This window comes from Nanorana parkeri, unplaced genomic scaffold (genome assembly GCF_000935625.1).
Source record: "Nanorana parkeri isolate BGI_ZX_2015 unplaced genomic scaffold, ASM93562v1 scaffold347, whole genome shotgun sequence".
Classification (NCBI taxonomy): domain Eukaryota; kingdom Metazoa; phylum Chordata; class Amphibia; order Anura; family Dicroglossidae; genus Nanorana; species Nanorana parkeri.
The window spans coordinates 869,785-890,023 of record NW_017306615.1 but is presented as its reverse complement, the minus strand read 5'-3'; the positions used below and the strand labels follow the sequence as shown (position 1 = coordinate 890,023).

The following is a 20,239-nucleotide window of genomic DNA, read 5'->3' as shown; positions in this document are numbered from 1 at the left end:
CACACACACACACCAAGGATTACCTGCTTCTTTTTGTCTTTTACTTCCCTGGCCCCCGCTCCCCCAGGAGTCGACGCTTCCTCCCTACACTCCATCTCTGGACTGTCTCCCAGCATCCTCTTGTATTATACAGGGTTATGGGTCCGGCATTAGATGTGATGACATCAGCGGGCCTCAGACCACTGGAGCGTAGGGGGGGCAGAGGCTGCGGGTGCCGGTCTGAGGGCCTGTGTGAGCGGGGATCGGGTAAGTCCCTTAGACTTTAATGGGCAATTATTTCTTGTAGTTCCTGCAATGGTGCATTCCTTTATCCTGGAGATGCATTTTATTCAAATGTCTCCTTTATAGAAAGCTGCAACTTCTTACCTCTCCTCAGAATACTAGATCCCGGGCTGTCATGCTGATCCCACAGCTTCTGACCTGGAACAAGAACTCCTATCAGGAGGTCACTCTGCATACCCAACAGCTAAAGAAATGAACTCTTGTTCAGTTAATGATGTGCAAAGCAGCATATTGTATAGCCACCAATGAGGCGTTCACTTTGTGTATTGCTGTGTGTTTATAACATTCACTTTGTGTATTGCTGTGCATTTATAACGTTCATTTTGATTAGTGCTGTGTGTTTATAACGTTCACTTTGTGTAGTGCTGTGCGTTTATAACGTTCACTTTGTGTATTGCTGTGCGTTTATAACGTTCACTTTGTGTATTGCTGTGCGTTTATAACGTTCACTTTGTGTAGTGCTGTGCGTTTATCACGTTCAATTTGTGTATTGCTGTGCGTTTATGACGTTCACTAACATTTCCTATTGCTTGACCCTTTGCAGAGGCACCTGGTGTAACCGTCCTAGAAGCTGACATCACTTTCATCACACCCGCGACCTTTTATTCACTCCTCCACAGTCACCGCGTCCAGCAGGAGGGAAGGAGCTGTTCACCGTCATTGTATTCGCAGAGGAGTCAGGCTCTGCGGCGCCCATGTGTGGACAGGGAAGGAATAGCAGGGACGTTGTGTGCGCAGCTTCGGCGGGACAAGGACAGCGGGAACAAGACCGTATTGGCCTGACAGGTATCATGTGACCCGGTGACCACATCAGCCGTCTGGCCCGGAACGGTGTCCAGCACACGGTGGATTTCTTTACCAGCGCCGTTGAGTTTGATGGATGCGCGACTTCACGCAACGCCGTTCCTTTTTTGTGGCGGCTGGAAGCTCGCTTTTGAACTGGTAACTTCCACGTGACATCTGTCCCCAAATTCCTGCCACCTTCCAAAGATCGCCAGATTCATGGTAACCCCGACTCCCGAGACAAAAGCCAGGCCCTGGTTCTATGGCGCCGGCCTAGGGGAGCGCAGTTCACTTCCCGGACAAGATGGCCGCCAAATGGCTACCGCAGTGACTGCATCACCCCAGGGGACTAGTACGAGTTTATTTCACCCCGTCGCCCTCTGCCAGGCTCATCCCGGTACTGCAGCGGAGGTGCATGGCAGGAGCGCGCCCACCGGAGGACAGGGGGGGGTCACGGCGTGAGCCGTCAGCTGACCCCACTCGGCACCGGCCCTGCTGTACATACAAAAAGTGTTTGACGAAGTACGGACAATGCCTCATTTTCTGGTGTGTGTGTGTATATATGTGTATACATATGCATATATAATATATGAAGACTGTACATGTTTAACCCCATAGCTGCCGGGAGGCCTGCAGAAGCTCACCACGTGGTTTGTTTGGTTCTTTTATTTTCCTTGTTCCTTTTTTTTTTTTTTTGCCAGCTCCTCCGGCAACTGAGGAGTTAAAGCTAGTGTTCTTTTTAGTAAAAAACAAAAATGCTTCACACTGAAGAATGTGTGTACCAAGCTTTCTAAAAGATGTTTATTTTCTTTAAAAGAGGCTATTGGGAATGTCAATAAAATCTACAATGAACCGTTCCGACGTCTCTCTGTGATTGGAGCGGCTGTGGGGGGGTGTCTAAGGGGACCTGTCTCTTGTACACGGGGAAGGAAGCTGTGTTGTAGGCAAGGCCTTTGGCCCAGTATTATAAGGGTGACTGAATGCAGAGTTATAAGTCTGACGTGTAGGACCTCTGCAGAGAGACCACTGCTTCCACACAGAAAGCAAAGGTTCTTCTCTGCAGCGTGTTGGCAGGGGACGGCTTTTCTGCTCGGATTGCTAAAGAAAATGAAGTATAAGAGGTTGTCCACCTGTTGTTGGGATGCCCCCGGAATGTAGATGATCTAAAGCGAAAGTTTAATTGGCCCTAAATGTATTCTGCTCATGCTCCTCAGTATGTCTGTGTGTCAGCGGACTGGTCCATGACTGAGAGGCGGAGGGTCTCCATACTAGGCCAGGGGTAAGCCAAACGTCATCCCTCCAGCTGTGATATAGCTACAACTCCCATCATGCATCTGCCTCTGGAAGTCATGCCTGTGGCTGTCAACTCCCATCATGCATCTGCCTCTGGAAGTCATGCCTGGGCTGTCAACTCCCATCATGCATCTGCCTCTGGAAGTCATGCCTGGGCTGTCAACTCCCATCATGCATCTGCCTCTGGAAGTCATGCCTGGGCTGTCAACTCCCATCATGCATCTGCCTCTGGAAGTCATGCCTGGGCTGTCAACTCCCATCATGCATCTGCCTCTGGAAGTCATGCCTGGGCTGTCAACTCCCATCATGCATCTGCCTCTGGAAGTCATGCCTGGGCTGTCAACTCCCATCATGCATCTGCCTCTGGAAGTCATGCCTGGGCTGTCAACTCCCATCATGCATCTGCCTCTGGAAGTCATGCCTGGGCTGTCAACTCCCATCATGCATCTGCCTCTGGAAGTCATGCCTGGGCTGTCAACTCCCATCATGCATCTGCCTCTGGAAGTCATGCCTGGGCTGTCAACTCCCATCATGCATCTGCCTCTGGAAGTCATGCCTGGGCTGTCAACTCCCATCATGCATCTGCCTCTGGAAGTCATGCCTGGGCTGTCAACTCCCATCATGCATCTGCCTCTGGAAGTCATGCCTGGGCTGTCAACTCCCATCATGCATCTGCCTCTGGAAGTCATGCCTGTGGCTGTCAGAGTCTTGCAATGTCTGATGGGACATAAAGTTCCACAGCAGCCAGAGGGCCGGAGTTTGGTTCCCATGATTTCTGCTGAAAGCATGGATCAGCCAATCTGAACTCTGATCGTCCTCTTCAGCAGGGATCATGTGACCAAGGACTTGGCACTAAAGGGAGCCTGGAGCAGCATTTTCTCCAGGTGGGGTACGGTTGTCAGCTCACCCCGACCTGACTGTTACTACAGCTTTACGTTTGATACAAAGAACAGAGCCGGTTTGGAAAGCAAAAAAACTACTTTATTTTATTATTTTTTTCTTTGTATAAGAAAATGATAAATATCTTAATAAATCCTCTGTACAAAAAACACTAAGAAAATAAGATCTGGAACGAAGCAATACAATCAGGGGCCCCTCCCCGTCTTACACGGGGCCCTCCTGGCATGGCACCGCGACTCTGGATATGAGGTTACCTTCGACTGAACCTGGAAAGTAGAGACAACAAAACCCAACAGGGACATGACCGCCGGACAGTTTTTGTTTGTTCCAGCCTAGAACATTGGGGGGTCAGGTGACGACTATCCTGATGTCTCATTTGCTACTGAAATTTTGTATGCTGTACCAGAATTTGGGGGGGTTAGTTGATGAAGAACCGTTGTCAACCCTGTAAGAGTCAAGAAATTCATATGGGCTGCATTGGCATATTAATCCCTCTGCGGTTGGATAATCTCGGGTTGACTTGCTTCTGGCTTCCTAAATGCGCCATGGACGGCAGCAGTACAATGACCACCCATATGGCGGTCCTGGTCCTGAGGTTCACACAAATTACAGCAACGATATCTAGCAAATGGCACCTCTAGAAGAAGCCCATAGATGGGTCAATCCATATTTTACCCGAAACTGATTCAGTAGTAGAAGGGTTTGGCCTATAAAGAGTCCCGGTCTCCCTTCCTTTCCAGGGAAAGCCACAGAGTCTCTTTACAGGCCACCCTTAGAGTCAGTTATACTTCACAGCTCTTCCAGCCATCCTTTCCCATCAGGTCCACCACAAAATATCTGGTATCAGATCTTATAGGTAGCAATGACATCACCCCCTCCTTAACGCAACCATCTTCAGACCTTGTAAATGGCTGCTAGACCTGAGCACTGCATCATGGGAAGAAGGGTCACATGAGCCCCCATACCTGGAAACACCAGATAGTATGTGGCAGCCGTGCAGTGAGGGTCAGTTTAGGCTCTAAAGAAACCTTATCGCTTTGTCATGAATAGGCAAGGTGACAGGGTCTCTTTAAAGTACACTTGCCACTTTGAGAAAGCCAAATCCCCCACCCTGAGTTGGGCACTCTCTATACTTACATATGCCTCCTCCACACCAATGTCTGCTACCCCCCCCAGCCCCATACCTGGAAGGTCTAGGATGTGTACAGACCACAGAAGACATTCATTGTACAGATAACTATAGGGACCGGAAGGCACTTAGCATGGAAAGGGGGATGAAATGACCGGTTTCCTCCAATACAAAGAGGTGAAAGTCTGACTTCAGTTCTTATTACCAGGAGGAGAGCTAGAAAAGGACACAGTGCTGGTTCTGTTCCTCATGTGCACCCCATGCATGCAGCCATTTTGGGAGTCACACCCGGATGTATGGATATTCAGAGGACCGGTGCTGGTTCTGCCCCCTACACATTGCTTTGTTGTGTAAGAAAAGAGAACCTGTCACAATGCTAAATACTAATCTCAGCAACCACCACTGGGCAAGTGACAGTGTTCAATGGACAAATTCAGCTGCACAGAGACTAGTGTATGGCCCTGGAAGCAGACAATGGCACCTTTCATCAAGAATATGTCACAGATTCCCACCACTGTTCTTTCAATCTCACCCACCTTGATTTTGTAGATTCTGTCGATACGTCTTGTGCCATTTAATTTATTCCCTCGTACCCTCGGGGCCTACAATGGTCTGCACCACTAGGCCTCATCTATCAGGTAGACCTGATGAGAAACGTGTCCTCCTATATCTATGCCGGTTCTCATGTATCCAGGTCATGGTAGAGCTAGTAGTTGGTCACGTCTGCTGGACTTGTTCTGTAATGTTGAAGACGTTTCCGAGCTTCTCCAAGCCACTTGCTCAGTTCTAATGAGGGCCCAGAAGATACCTCAGCATTTATGTCCACACAAGTCACCCCAACACCTTCATTCAGTCACCAAGGTAGATGCTGAACAAGATGGGACGTGTGAAAGTTGTAGAACCGCCCTGTTCTAATGACAAAATCCCATCATTTGTGTCAGGAAGTCTGCACGTGTGTTAATTCCTCAGGTCACATGGGTGAAGGTGTGAATTGCTGTCAAATCACTGGGTCAGAGATCTTAAAATGGCATTATACAAGGAAGATGGATGGTATTGAAGGCCCCGCCCTTGTTCTGGGATAGCTGTTCCAGTTTGAAGTAGAGGGTCTTTTTTATGCCTCTTGTGAACCAATTGTCCTCTCCATCCAAAATGTGCACCTCACTGTCCTGAACAGAATGTCTGGACCTGTAGAATTTGTCCTGCTATGTTGGGCCATCCATTTGTTGGGAATTTGTTCTGTCTCCTCCATGTAAAGGTGTTTGCATTCCTCACTACGCTGCAATGTATATGTCGCGTTACTTGGCTTGTGTTTAGAATGTACAAACTTTTGTCTCCGTGTATTGCTGGGCTTGAAGGACACAGGGAGGCCATGTTTGTTAGAGATCCTTCTGTGTGGCTATAAATGCTGAGCTATGTTCCTGACACCTATTAGAACATTGGCTTGGATTAGCTTGGAAGTGGCTTGGAGTAGCTTTGAATTGGCTTGGATTTGCTTTGAATTGGCTTGGAGTAGCTTTGCATTGGCTTGAAAGTGGCTTTTGATTAGCCTTTGATTGGCTTGTAAATGACATTGATTAATTTTGGATTGGCTTGGAATTGGCTGGGAAGTGGCTTGGATTCGTCTTTGAAGTGGCTTGGATTGGTTCAAAAGTGGCTTGGATTAGCCTTGGTTTGGCTTGGGAGTGGCTTGGATTAGCCTTGGTTTGGCTTGGATTAGCCTTAGTTTGGCTTGGGAGTGGCTTGGATTAGCCTTGGTCTGGCTTGGATTAGCCTTGGTCTGGCTTGGGAGTTGCTTATATTAGCCTTGGTCTGGCTTGGATTAGCCTTGGTCTGACTTGAGAGTGGCTTGGATTAGCCTTGGTCTGGCTTGGATTAGCCTTGGTCTGGCTTGGGAGTTCTTGGAAAAGCTATGAAACTTCTTCAACTCTACAGAACAAGTCAAGTTGAATGTGACCAACTGCTAACCAGATTCCTCCATTGTCCAATATGGCGCCCAGAGCCGCATCCTCACACACGAGTCTGATTGTAAGGCCCCTTTCACATAAACAGTCATTTTGGAACTTTCCTTCCCCTTACATAGCAACGGGCAGGCAAATCACGTAAGAATATTCTCTATGCATAATGGTAGATTGAAGCTGTGCTATTTGTGATTATGGTGCAGATGCGGCCCAGACATGTCTAGTCGACGGGCACACTTTGCAATGCTGTCTGCGGAATAACGTGCAGCCATTGAAACGTGGCCGCCTCTCATTTCTTTTTTGATTTGTGCGCACTCTGTAGAGGTGAATACTGAAGAGAAGTTATCCAGGGATCACTGGACGTGCGGGAGGTGACGTCTTCCTAGCTGGAGGTCACAGCCGTGCTGCTGCCCAGCGTCAGGATGAACTGCTGACAGTCCTGCAGGGTGCGTTTGTCGCCGAGCTTCTCTAGAGTCCGGGCAGCTTCGGCCAGCATGCCCACCCTTTGCCCTGGGGCGGACAGGAACGACGGAGGCAGGTAGCGGCACGCCAGGAGGAGGGCTTCGGCATGCTCCCGCGTGGTCGGCGAGGCTTCTCGGGTGCCTGCTGGGAACACAGAGGCTAACAAGTCACCAATTTGCTCCAAGATCACAGTCAGAACATTCAGCCTAATTTATCAAAGCATCTAGAGGAAGAATGATGTCCAACCAGCCAACACCATTGTGCCGGTCTAGAGTCCTTTAGATTCACCAATAACTATGTAAAAATACAAGAGCCAAACTGATTAGGTATACATTAAATGGACTTTAGTTAGGTATTTGCACTACATAGTTGTTGGTAAAACCAAAGCTAGCCATGCACTATATAATGGGTAGGCAACCTCGGCCCTCCAGCTGTGGTGAAACTACAAATCCCATGATGCATCTGCTGCTGGGAGCTATACCTGTGGCTTTCAAAGTCTTGCAATGCCTTATGGGACTTGCAGTTTCACCACCGCTGGAGGGGCCACGGTTGACTACCCCTGATCTATGTTATTGAGGGTTTTCTTTAGCTGATGGCACATGCGCATGCTCACCTCCTAACACATTCACGGCATCATGGCTGTGCCATCGCACCCTGCCGGGATGATGCCGCCTTGTATCTCTCTAGCGACGTTACGGAGTTTGGAATTCTCTATTACTGCTGTGTATGAACCTTCAAATAAAAGAGAAGCTCCTGATTGGTCTGCACAGGTGTGGGACTTTTCTATGCTGTCCATGGAGGTCGGGAGCAGGAGTACAGATGGTGTTGGCTTCAACAAGAGAGGGGGAGAGCAGCACACAAAGTAGGGGCACTAATACAGATATTTGGAGTGTTAGCTGAAATATGTTAAAGGGTGCTGAGGTTTGTTTTTTCTGTGGCAGGTGGCGGCTGACTTCCACTTTAAATGGATTCTTTAGGTTTGTCTTCATATTACATAGTTTTGGTAAATTGTACGATCAGCTTGTCATATGGCCGGCTGAAAGCAAATAGATTGTAACTTGTCTGGCCAGGTTTAGGCCACAAGCTGCTGTTTGGGCACCTCAATGGGGTCCATCATGGAAGCCGCAAAGCCAAAAGGGTGGTCACTGATCAGGAAGGCATATATCAGGGTGGCACTGATCTGAGTGTCACTTATCAGGGAGTTACTTTGCAGGGAGTCAGTGATCAGGGTGCCATTTATCTGGGAGTCACATACCCAGTGGCACTGATCAGGATGGCATATATCAGGGTGCCATTTATCTGGGAGTCACATACCCAGTGGCACTGATCAGGATGTCATTTATCGGGGTGGCACTGATCTGAGTGTCACTTATCAGGGTATCGCTGATCAGGGTGTCACCAATCAGGGTGTAAGTGTTTTGTTCGATAACGGCCGGTCACACTGGAAGTTCCACTGGACAATGACAGTTCTACTGTGGAAATAGGATTGATGCCCAATAGGAAAACCATTCTCTAATACCAGCCCACGTGTATATTTAGGATTATGAAGAGTTTAGAAGTTATAAGGCGTAACCTAAAAGAGGGTTTAGTTCCCATATAAACCAGATATCATCATCCACTGGCTGTGAAAGGATTCGTTTTGGACGATTGCTGGGGGACAGTTCACATCCTCACAAGTAACCCAGGAATGGGCATTTCTCTAGTTTATTGCTGCAAAGCTGAAGTTTAATCTCTTCATATGTTGCCCTCCCTGGTGTCCGGGACAGAGTTATAGAACACGTATAGAATGTTCTGCTCGTATCTGATCGCAGTTTACAGATCTGATGTGCGCTGCCGGCATTTCTACAGCTCGGTAAAGGGAGTCGTGTTAAGAACCAGAGGACGGTGCAGAGAAATGAAATACTGTACCATAGAGAAACGTTACAAGTCCAGTTCTGGGTTACTGTGACAGATATTGCAGATTTCCTTCAATGAGACAATCAATAGAAGATGAACATTTTTTTTAAATGTCCCCGTTCTACAAACTGACCTGTCTGTAAGTGCCGTATATGTTCACATAGCAAACCGGCTGTTCATAAAACCAGTAGATTCCATTGGTGGGATCCCGACACTGGTATCCTTGGACAGAGGAAGGTTAGTCTTCAGCAGAGGATCCCGGCGCAGGAGAGTGGAGTATGCAAACAAGGGTTAAGTTACATTAGGGAAGGTTAGTGGTAGGGTTAGCAGTAGGGATACTGGCAGGGCTAGTGTTGGGGATACAGGAAGGGCTAGTGTTGGGGATACAGGGAGGGCTAGTGTCGGGGTCACAGGGAGGGCTAGTGTCGGGGTCACAGGGAGGGTTAGTGTCAGGGTCACAGGGAGGGTTAGTGTCAGGGTCACAGGAAGGAGTAGTGTTGGGGTTACAGGAAGGAGTAGTGTTGGGGTTACAGGAAGGAGTAGTGTTGGGGTTACAGGAAGGAGTAGTGTTGGGGTTACAGGAAGGAGTAGTGTTGGGGTTACAGGAAGGAGTAGTGTTGGGGTTACAGGAAGGAGTAGTGTTGGGGTTACAGGAAGGAGTAGTGTTGGGGTTACAGGAAGGAGTAGTGCTACAGTGAGTGTTAGTGCACGAGGTCCTCTAGGCCAAATTCTACCAGCACCGATCCCCTGGCTCTGACAGCTAAAGCATCAAACTTTCCATGTTGTCAGTGCAAGTTATAAAACTCAGAAACAAGCCGGCTTGCTGCTATAGGTGACACTTTTATATTTGATGGACACGGCTCTGTGATTAAGTGACATCACCATGGATCTGGATTTGGTTCACATAAGCTGCCGCAGCCTTAAGTTACTGCTGAGCCGCTACTGAATGATTGGAGGCGGCCATGTTGTACAGGCCCGCCATGCCAAGCCAGCTCACAAGGAAGCCATCTCATCACTGCGACACATTGGACCCCGGTGTATGTAATGTCAACCAATCGTTTTATTCCTTCCATTCTGAAACCCGTCCCAGAGAGAATCTGGGTGCAAGAAGTGGCCCCAGGTAACCCGGCCAGACCTCCTTTCAGGCAAATTCGCTCCTTGAGCTACAAACTCAGAAAAGAAACAACAGAGACAGGCGGCTGCAGTCGGTCCATATATTACAAATGATTTAATAGAAAGAACAGACGCTGACATATTTACAAGCTCTCGTGTATGTTCCACCGGGAACAGGAGCAGCATGTGACATAGAGCCAAGCATCGCCTAACAAGAGTCCAACGCTTGCCCGACATTGGGGGCTCTGCAACACAAAATACAGTCATTGCAATTCTAACATGTCTATGAATAGCTGCAATTATCCCGCAGCATGGTGCCATGTCCTCTGCGTAGCACGCCTCCGTGGTCTGACAGCAAAAGCCTTTTATTCTAGTCCAGCGGGAGGACATACGTGTTCATAGAAGACAACAGGACTCTCTCCCTCCCCCCCCCTACATTCCTGAGAACGGGTCTCCTTACTGTGCTGACTTGCGTCAATGATAAAACGCAGTTACATCTTCTCTGATGGTACAAATATAGACGAGTGAAGTGCGTTTTTTGTTTTTCCTGAGATGGCCCCTGTTAACTTGTGGCACGGGGGGCAGACCTCTGTCGCTGCTCCCATAGACTGTGGGAGGATTGTCTGCACCGAGATAAGGGGGCTGGTTGCAGGGGGTTTGTTTGGGGGTGACAGCAGATGCAGTGTCAAGAACAAAAGGGGGAGAGGCGGTCTCTCTTTAAATCGCCAGTGATGATTATTGACAGGGCAGGGTCGGAAGTGTCACGCTGCAACTGACCAGCCGTGCTATATCTGCGAATAAAAGAGAGGCAGCTTCAGTATGGACTGCTCAGACATCCAATCATTCTCCTACCGTGCCATGCCAAAGCCTACTGCCCTATACCCTACGCCAACACCAACAAACAGCCCATTATCAGTCTACAACAAACATGCATATGGGTAACTAGATATATATGCCGCCTGCTGCAACCCTGCTTGTCCTGCCAACAGCTTGAGGGACTAAACAAGGAGTAGGCAACCTTGGCACTCCAGCGGTGGTGCAACTACAACTCTGGCCATGTCTGTGCAGTAGATCCTTATAGACTTTTATGAAACAAGCTCCCGAGCATCTCTGCCCTTGGCCCTAGAAATGTTTATAGCAGGGGTAGGCAACCTCAGCACTCCAGCTGTGCTCCCACCATGCTTCTGCCTCTGGACTCATGCCTGTCAGTCTTGCAATGCCCCATGGGACTTGTAGTGTCACTGCCCCCCTCCCACACCATCCTCCCCAGCCTGCTGCTGTTTGCAGAGCACAAATATGGGTTGTGCTGAAATACCAAAATTTTACCAGCAGGGGGCACTGCAGCTGAACTACCACAACTGCTGCAACCCTAGAAAACGCAGAGGCGCCATCACCAGGTTACTACACAGATAGTTTACCTGAAAAAGCCATTTAAAGCCCAATGACGTCATATAACGTTGAACTCTCTATAGTCCTGTGGTCCCGTAGGTTAGGATTTGTGACCGTTTTTTGCTTAAAAATGCCTTAAAATACAATTTTCTTTCAGTAAAAATGCTGCCTCCAGTCCTCACACTGCAGTGCTCTGTACTGGCATAGCTGAGCAACAGCCACACCTCTAATTATAAGTGTCCTCTATTGAGAGGAGGAGGGGGGGGCGTGTCTGACTAGGTCTGTTATTGATTGCTGAGAGCGCTGGGTCTAGCTCTGGTACCTACTGGACTACACAGTCCTATTTAGACACCATGCACTACTGCTGTAACAGGAAAGAGTAGGTAAGCATAAAGCAATGGAGGTAGTTAGTAGGTTGGTAGTCTGACTGCAGATGTATTTTTGCTACTTCGATGAGGCTTTAAAGCCGGTCACACCAGTTCCAATCTAATGGCACAACCTCCTTTAGATTCACCAGCTAGGGAGTGCTCAGGCCTACCAAAACATTCCATTTAGTGTTATATATATATATATATATATAACCAGGCGGCCCTCACACGGCATCAGTTTTGGTAAATTGAAAGGATATCATACAATTACATTCTAATCACGTACAGGTCTGCATTCATATTGCTGTGTCATAGAAGGCATTGACAGCTTGGATTATATGACAGTGAAGGTCTGCGACAGAACTACATCCTGGTCCTTCTGTATTTTGGAGGCCATATTACAGGACTGCGCTCCTAGTTACAAAGCCAAAGATTTGAAATGTGCAGCAATAAGCACAATGACTAGTGAGAGGGAATTTCTTCTATATTTCAGGGACTCTGTTGGTGAGATGAAGTCTGTTCACCTGCTGTGCCCATTATGAGGGGTTCCCAGTATCCCTGGGCTGAGTTCCTGGGTCTGTACACCTGCTGTGCCAATTATGAGGATCTCCCACCATCCCTGAACTTAGTTCCCGGGTCTGTACACCCGCTGTGCCCATTATGAGGGGTTCCCACCATCCCTGAGCCGAGTTCCCGGGTCTGTACACCCGCTGTGCCCATTATGAGGGGTTCCCACCATTCCTGAGCCGAGTTCCCGGGTCTGCACACCCGCTGTGCCCATTATGAGGGGTTCCCACCATCCCTGAGCCGAGTTCCCGGGTCTGTACACCCGCTGTGCCCATTATGAGGGGTTCCCACCATTCCTGAGCCGAGTTCCCGGGTCTGCACACCCGCTGTGCCCATTATGAGGGGTTCCCACCATCCCTGTGCTGAGTTCCCGGGTCTGCACACCTGCTGTACCCATTATGAGGAGCTCCCACCATCCCTGTGCTGAGTTCCCGAGTCTGTACACCTGCTGTGCCCATTATGAGGGGCTCCCACCATCCCTGTGCCGAGTTCCCAGGTCTGTACACCTGCTGTGCCCATTATGAGGGGTCCCACCATCCCTGAGCTGAGTTCCCGGGTCTGTACACCTGTGCCCATTATGAGGGGTTCCCACCTTCCCTGTGCACTGCCACACTTGCTCCTGGGATATGTTCAGCCCCATTCATTATCTAGTCTTTAAAGAACCAATCAAATGGCACACAGACATGAAGGATGAGCACCCTCCCCAACTGTTCCTGTGAGCTAATCCATGTAGTGAGGACATGAAGGGTTTATATGAGTGCAGATATATAATGTACTCTAATACAACTCTCTGCACATGCTAACAGGTCCTCTTCATTATCCCTCTAGGATGAAGTTTTGTTGTTGGGTTGTTTCAGAATTGTGGCCCCTTAGGGGCCAATCACCAGGAGGCGTCTGCTGGCAGCTCCGTTATAAGGTGTGGAGACAAATCTGTACAGGCAACCATCATGGCGGCACTGGGACGCAGAACACAAGCTATAAGTTGGTTTATAGGCCACCCACCTTCATTACTAGACGGAGGTACCCTCCTGCGCAGGCTCCGGTCCAGCAACTGATGTGTTCGGGTTGGGCTGGCCCCCGCCATGAGACGAGCCGTGGCTTCATGTAGGAAGACCTGTGATTGACACATGATATGATAAGTGTTTTTTAGGGCTTTTATCAAGCTTCAGCCCATACAGAACAAAGTGACAGGTTCTCTTGGCAGGCCACCCATTGATCCTCGCCATCCTTATGCCCTCTGTCGTCTGAGCCCGAGTATAATCTCAGGTGGGCCTGGCAATTGGCTCTTTGGGCACATGCAATGCATTCTGGGAGGAAGGGGTGAAGGTCACATACTTTTCTAAAGACAAATGGAAGTGCAGTGAGCACCAGAAGGGGGCTGTCAAGAGGACCTGTCACAGTGCCTTAAATTGGCAAACTATCAAACTCAATTACAACATCTTTTTATTTTTACAATGAAGGAAGCAATCACGTTGGCTCACCCTGCGCATGGCGGGTCGGAAGGATTGTGCAAGTCGACGCAGGCTGCTCAGATCCAGTTGGAAGCCTCGGAGCTCCTGGGGGGACGCCTGGTGGACGAGGCTCTGCTGCTGCCCCGTCGGGTTCTGCTGTTGCTGCTGCCAGATGTTCGTTCTGGTCACCAGGAGAAGGTCACACATTAGGAGCTGCACTGCCTGCGGGAGACAGAGAGACCATTATTCAGAGGTGGCAGGTGGGGAGCCAGCCAGCGCCAATGACAAGGCTGGCTGTATTAATTACACCGCCGTAATGGCTGCGCACAGCTAAAACGTATCATGTATGCCCCGAATCCTAATCAATATTCCTATTATCTCTCCCCAGTGAGCAACTACGTCAATATATCATTATCACATCTGTTGCCCGGTGACAGCTCTGGCGGCCATTTTGTACGGCGAGCCATATCCCGAGGAGCTGCTGATTGCAACACCGGCGTCTGGTGATTAGAACACGGCAGTATGATTTATAGACATTGTTATGCAGGTAACACCGTTGCCTGCGACAAACATTCAGCTGCTTTGTTTCATTGAGACCTAATTGGCTGTAATCATCAAATGAAAACGTAAGCGAGTTCATTTTATGTGTCAGGGTGTAATAAAGTCAAGGCCAAGAAATTGCTGCAAACCTTCCGAACAGCCGATCCTAGAATACTGAGGAGATGACCAGAATGGCCGCCAGAGGGCAGCAGTGAGCTAGGTTACAGGAATGACATCTTACTACACTACAGCTCATGTTATAGAACAAGTTCTTTTTCGGTTTCATTTAGAACACGCAAATTCTACACTTCACCGAATTTCACATAGAATACCGAACACGTCACAATAGTCCCTGAAGGAGCTGCTGCACTCCCCCAAAGACCTGGGCTTCAGGGTCTGTGCACACTTGTCCCACTGCTACCTTCTCCAGAAGATCTGGGCTTTGAAGTCTTTACACATTTGTCCCACCACCCCCTTTCCCCAAAGACCTGGAGTTCAAGGTTGTCCCCACTGCTGCCTTACCCCAAAGACCCGGGCTTCAGGGCCTGTGCATGCTGACCCACTGCTGCCTTACCACAAAGACTGGACTTCAAAGCCAGGACATGCGTGTAAAAATGCTGCTCTTCCCCAAAGACCTGGTCTTCAAATCCTGAAGACCTGGGCTTTAAAGACTTTACACACTTGTTCCCCCACCACATTTCCCCATAGACCTGGCGTTCAGGGCCTGTGCACACTTGTCCCACCACCACCTTTCCCCATAGACCTGGCATTCAGGGCCTGTGCACACTTGTCCCACCACCACCTTTCCCCATAGGCCTAGCGTTCTGGGCCTGTGCACACTTGTCCCACCACCACCTTTCCCCATAGACCTGGCGTTCAGGGCCTGTGCACACTTGTCCCCCCACCCCCTTTCCCCATAGACCTGGCGTTCAGGGCCTGTGCACACTTGTCCCCCCACCCCCTTTCCCCATAGACCTGGCGTTCAGGGCCTGTGCACACTTGTCCCCCCACCCCCTTTCCCCATAGACCTGGCGTTCAGGGCCTGTGCACACTTGTCCCCCCACCCCCTTTCCCCATAGACCTGGCGTTCAGGGCCTGTGCACACTTGTCCCCCCACCCCCTTTCCCCATAGACCTGGCGTTCAGGGCCTGTGCACACTTGTCCCCCCACCCCCTTTCCCCATAGACCTGGCGTTCAGGGCCTGTGCACACTTGTCCCCCCACCCCCTTTCCCCATAGACCTGGCGTTCAGGGCCTGTGCACACTTGTCCCCCCACCCCCTTTCCCCATAGACCTGGCGTTCAGGGCCTGTGCACACTTGTCCCCCCACCCCCTTTCCCCATAGACCTGGCGTTCAGGGCCTGTGCACACTTGTCCCCCCACCCCCTTTCCCCATAGACCTGGCGTTCAGGGCCTGTGCACACTTGTCCCCCCACCCCCTTTCCCCATAGACCTGGCGTTCAGGGCCTGTGCACACTTGTCCCCCCACCCCCTTTCCCCATAGACCTGGCGTTCAGGGCCTGTGCACACTTGTCCCCCCACCCCCTTTCCCCATAGACCTGGCGTTCAGGGCCTGTGCACACTTGTCCCCCCACCCCCTTTCCCCATAGACCTGGCGTTCAGGGCCTGTGCACACTTGTCCCCCCACCCCCTTTCCCCATAGACCTGGCGTTCAGGGCCTGTGCACACTTGTCCCCCCACCCCCTTTCCCCATAGACCTGGCGTTCAGGGCCTGTGCACACTTGTCCCCCCACCCCCTTTCCCCATAGACCTGGCGTTCAGGGCCTGTGCACACTTGTCCCCCCACCCCCTTTCCCCATAGACCTGGCGTTCAGGGCCTGTGCACACTTGTCCCCCCACCCCCTTTCCCCATAGACCTGGCGTTCAGGGCCTGTGCACACTTGTCCCCCCACCCCCTTTCCCCATAGACCTGGCGTTCAGGGCCTGTGCACACTTGTCCCCCCACCCCCTTTCCCCATAGACCTGGCGTTCAGGGCCTGTGCACACTTGTCCCCCCACCCCCTTTCCCCATAGACCTGGCGTTCAGGGCCTGTGCACACTTGTCCCCCCACCCCCTTTCCCCATAGACCTGGCGTTCAGGGCCTGTGCACACTTGTCCCCCCACCCCCTTTCCCCATAGACCTGGCGTTCAGGGCCTGTGCACACTTGTCCCACCACCACCTTTCCCCAAAGACCTGGGCTTCAAGTCCTGTGCACACTTGTCTCACCACCACCTTTCCCCATAGACCTAGCGTTCAGGGCTTGTGCACACTTGTCCCACCACCACCTTTCCCCATAGACCTGGCGTTCAAGGCCTGTGCACACTTGTCCCACCACCACCTTTCCCCATAGACCTGGGCTTCAAGTCCTGTGCATGGTTGTTCCATCGCTACCTTCCTCCAAATAACTGGGGCTTCAACACCCATGCACCATTGTCATTGCCCTCACCCAAAGACCCATTCTCCTCTCTATAGTGTTTGATAGAGCGTGGAAAGGTTAGAACTTCTGTCTGGTTTTTATTGCGTCTCACTTCCTGTTGTGTCTCCTCAGGAACTTAGGGGAAATAACCCCCATGGGATACAGACAATGGGTGTTAACCTTCCCCACACCACTATAGAAAGGGAGGTCGGGGGATGTCAGGCTGTCTCATAGGTATCCCAAATATATGGTATGAAATCTTCAGGTATATGTACCAAATACATTTTCCGTTCCTCTAATACAGAAGGCACAGATCACTCACACTCGCATTGCACATAGATTATTCTGCATTTCTCTCTCATCATCTTGTTTCCGCTATTCAGCGCTTACCTGAGCGATAAACGTCCTCATCCAAGGGTCAGATGTCGCAGGTTAGGTGCTGCCTCTGTATTGCACTGCAGGCACATTGCACACAGGGAATAAAAAATGCAATGCAACTACAATGCACCACAGCCACAGTAGCGTCAGGTGCAGTCTGCTGAGAGGGGGGGGGCTGGACACAAAACAAGAGCAGCCCAATTTGTCCCCACGGCTCTCCTCACCTTGTCCACGCTGATGTTACTAGAAGGACCGGAGGTCAGGCTGTCTCGCAAGTATCCGCTGGCCTTGTCGCATTGACTCAGGCTGACCTGAGTGCTGTCCTGTTTCCCCAGGAGCATCCGTACTGCTTTGAAGGCGTACAGGGCGGCTTTAGGCAGAGGGTTCCTGGGGAGAAAAATGATTGTTATAGCAACTTCATAAAGCCCAAATGAAGTCTCACATCTTTGTATCTCTTTATAGTCCTGATAAAACTGCAGCTTTCTTCATTTCTCACCTTGCAGTGCTCTGTGCTGGCACAGCACAGTAACAGCCACGCCCCTTACAAATGTTCTGCATAGAAGGGAAGGGGCATGTCTGACCAGGTCTGTTATTAAGTGCTGATTACTGAATGCACTGGGTCTAACTCTGGTGGAATGCAAAGCCATATTAACATATCCTGCATGGCTGCTGTACCAGGAAAGCGATATCAAATGAAACAATAATACTGCGCTCACTCATAATAAAAGGGAAGGTGAAATATATAGGGTACATGCCCAAGGCATGCAAATTATCACCGTCGAGCCAAGCTAGACCCATTACCCACAATCCTCTCACTCACTCTGTGGCATGAAGAGATTTCGGCATGTATTCTACCACTGGATAGAGCCGCTGAGCCGCTTCATCATCTCCTTGAAGCCAGTTGATAGCCACGATGATGATAGATGCCCACCACTTGGCCACGGGGTCGGTTCCTGGATAAAGAAACAAGCGGTGGTCACATGACACAAAGAAGCAGGAAGTGATGTCTCTGCCCCATATACCAAGAAAAGGGTACAGGAGGGCAAATCATTGTATAGGCCAAGAGGATTCACATCTAGGATGGGATTGGCAGAGGTTGGCAGTCACCTGTGACGGCGGTCATACTGGAGCTGATGGAAAAGGTGTGGTTGGGCACAGCGGCGTTATCGGAGCACCCGTTCAGCAGCTGCAAATACTCCAGAGCGTCAGAGAACTCCCTGCAGAGAAAAAGAGAGTTACTCAATCTCCTACTTTAACAAGGACTCCGCAGGGGTGGGCAAACTGCAGCCCTCCAGCTGTGGTGCAACTACAAGTCCCATGAGGCATTGCAAGACTATGACAGCCACAGGCATGACTCTCAGAGGCAGATGCATGATTGGATTCGTTAAACCCTCCCGGCTAAGTTTTTATTGCTGTCTGTGTCCCCATTGTAGAGATTCACCGTTCACTGCCAATAGGGATGAATGGAGATTCACTCCTCTCTGTCCATGGGGATGAATAACCTGGTGACAACTAAGAGTAAATTCCGCTCACTTTGGGGAAGGTTTCCTCCTTCTTCCTGTTGTGTCTCCAAGGCAGGAAGTCAAATCTTTTTGCAGGACACAGACAGCTAAAAAAATATCCTGATAGGGATTTAACCCTTTCCTACTCAATCCAAAAGAACAAAAAAAAGCTTTTGGCTGGACATACACTTTAAGAAAGTAAAATGAAACAATAATGATGGTACTTTTACCAGATAAACAAGAAGACTCACCCCTCGCCGTCCGTCATGGGTTTTCCCTGTTCCGGCTGTGCCACGCAATACAGAGCCTTTTCCAAGAGGTGTTCACGGAACGCCTGAGTCACCTGAGCCAGAGGGTCCACTGTGCACAAACACAAAATCAGTCAGTGCTAGGCATAGATAACCCTACTGTGTATTGCAGTGTCTATAGCTAGAACGCGGTGGGCAACTCCGGCCCTCCAGCTGTGCTTTAACTACAAATCCCATCATGCATTTGGCTCTAGGAGTCATGTCTGTGGCTGTCAGAGTCTTGCAATGTCTCATGGGATTTGTAGTTCCACAACAGCTGGAGGGCAGCAGTTGCCCAACCCTGAGATAGAATGTGCTGTGTACAAAATGGCATCTGTTCATGTAACATGGTATACAATGAAGGGAAGTCCGTTGAAAATAAAAGTCAGCAGGACGGTGCACACCTAACAGCAAGCCATAAAGCCCAACTGAGCTCTGAGCTTATAGCTCAGCAAACAGCAAAGAGCATACCCCCTGCTGATTGGAGAGCTCTAGCCCTGACCCCATGGGGTGCATTGGACCTCTGCAGAGAGTCCACTGCTTCCACAAAGAGAGCAAGGGGCCGTCTCTGCAGCTGCTGCAGGGGACAGGCTTCACTACTCTAAAGAAAATGAACTGTAAGACTTGAAACACCTTTTTTGATGCAGCCGACCTGCACTTATCGGATATAAAGTTCCTGTACAACTTATATGCAATGCTTTGGAAGTGCTACCCACATCCTCCAGCTGTAGCATCATAAGATGCCACTCGAAGAATCAGGGGGTGGAATGTCAGGACAGGCAATCACTTTGTTGGGGAAGTAGTAGGGCAGCAAAGGGTTAGAATGTCTAACAATGTTCTTATCGCTGTCAGTGACTTCCTGTCCCAATGACAACCTCACCCCCCATTTCTTGCCCTGGTGTCACAATGACAAGGAGAGAGGAAAATATCTTTGATGGGGTCACAGACAAAATATAAACTAGAAATGTAAACTCTTCCCCATTCCATCCAAGTGGCTGGAGTCACGATTCAAGTGTTGTAAGAAACATGACCGTATATTTAATTATTTCCATCCCAGGTAACATCAATGTTCCTACCGGACGTGGGTGCCAGGCCCAATATGGGACCATGTTGGGGAGGAGTCATGTCTGGCAGGAGATCCTTCAATAAACCAATCAGATGCCCTCTTCTATATTGTACAGCTTGCAATAGAAGAATAAAAATGGAGTGCGTGATCAGCTGCTACAGGCACCTCACACGGGTCTCCTTTCAGAGACTCGGATACATTAAGCCATGTGTGAGGATGTTGGCTTGGCATAGCCAACTAAAATCAGTGTGACGGGAAAGACATCAGAGGTACCTGCACTGCCAGCTGTACTGTAGACGGTATCCCGGGGGGAGCTCCTCACACTCCAGTCCCCATCTACGAAGAAGCGATGGCCCAGAGGATGGCACAACCACTGCATGGCAGGAGGTATGGTGACACTCTGTGCCAGGCAAACCTGGCGGGCGCTGCATAGGAAGAAGCGCTGTGGAGAGGAGAGA

The 20,239-nt window shown here is 50.0% G+C and overlaps 2 protein-coding genes across 5 annotated transcripts in view; one reads left to right on the top strand and one right to left on the bottom strand.

Annotated features, from left to right (window-relative positions):
* Positions 1-1,002, top strand: part of RAI1 (retinoic acid induced 1) — an 81,118-nt gene extending 80,116 nt beyond the window's left edge. The window contains exon 5 of the mRNA XM_018558594.1: positions 827-1,002. Coding sequence (XP_018414096.1) covers positions 827-841 — 15 coding nt within the window. The 3' untranslated portion in view covers positions 842-1,002. The remainder of the gene's footprint in view (positions 1-826) is intronic.
* Positions 1,003-5,055: 4,053 nt separating this feature from the next.
* Positions 5,056-20,239, bottom strand: part of LOC108788747 (sterol regulatory element-binding protein 1-like) — a 24,361-nt gene continuing 9,177 nt past the window's right edge. For 2 of the 4 annotated variants that reach the window (XM_018558596.1, XM_018558597.1), the window contains 9 exons: positions 20,061-20,223; positions 18,680-18,794; positions 18,034-18,143; positions 17,747-17,879; positions 17,151-17,313; positions 13,622-13,813; positions 13,143-13,254; positions 6,708-6,951; positions 5,056-5,068 (listed from right to left, as the gene is read on the bottom strand). In XM_018558596.1, the coding sequence (XP_018414098.1) occupies positions 6,728-6,951; positions 13,143-13,254; positions 13,622-13,813; positions 17,151-17,313; positions 17,747-17,879; positions 18,034-18,143; positions 18,680-18,794; positions 20,061-20,223 (1,212 nt within the window). In that variant the 3' untranslated portion in view covers positions 5,056-5,068; positions 6,708-6,727. Of the gene's footprint in view, positions 5,069-6,707; positions 6,952-10,357; positions 10,608-13,142; positions 13,255-13,621; positions 13,814-17,150; positions 17,314-17,746; positions 17,880-18,033; positions 18,144-18,679; positions 18,795-20,059; positions 20,224-20,239 lie in introns of those variants that run through there. The other 2 variants (XM_018558595.1, XM_018558598.1) reach the window with 2 other exon arrangements.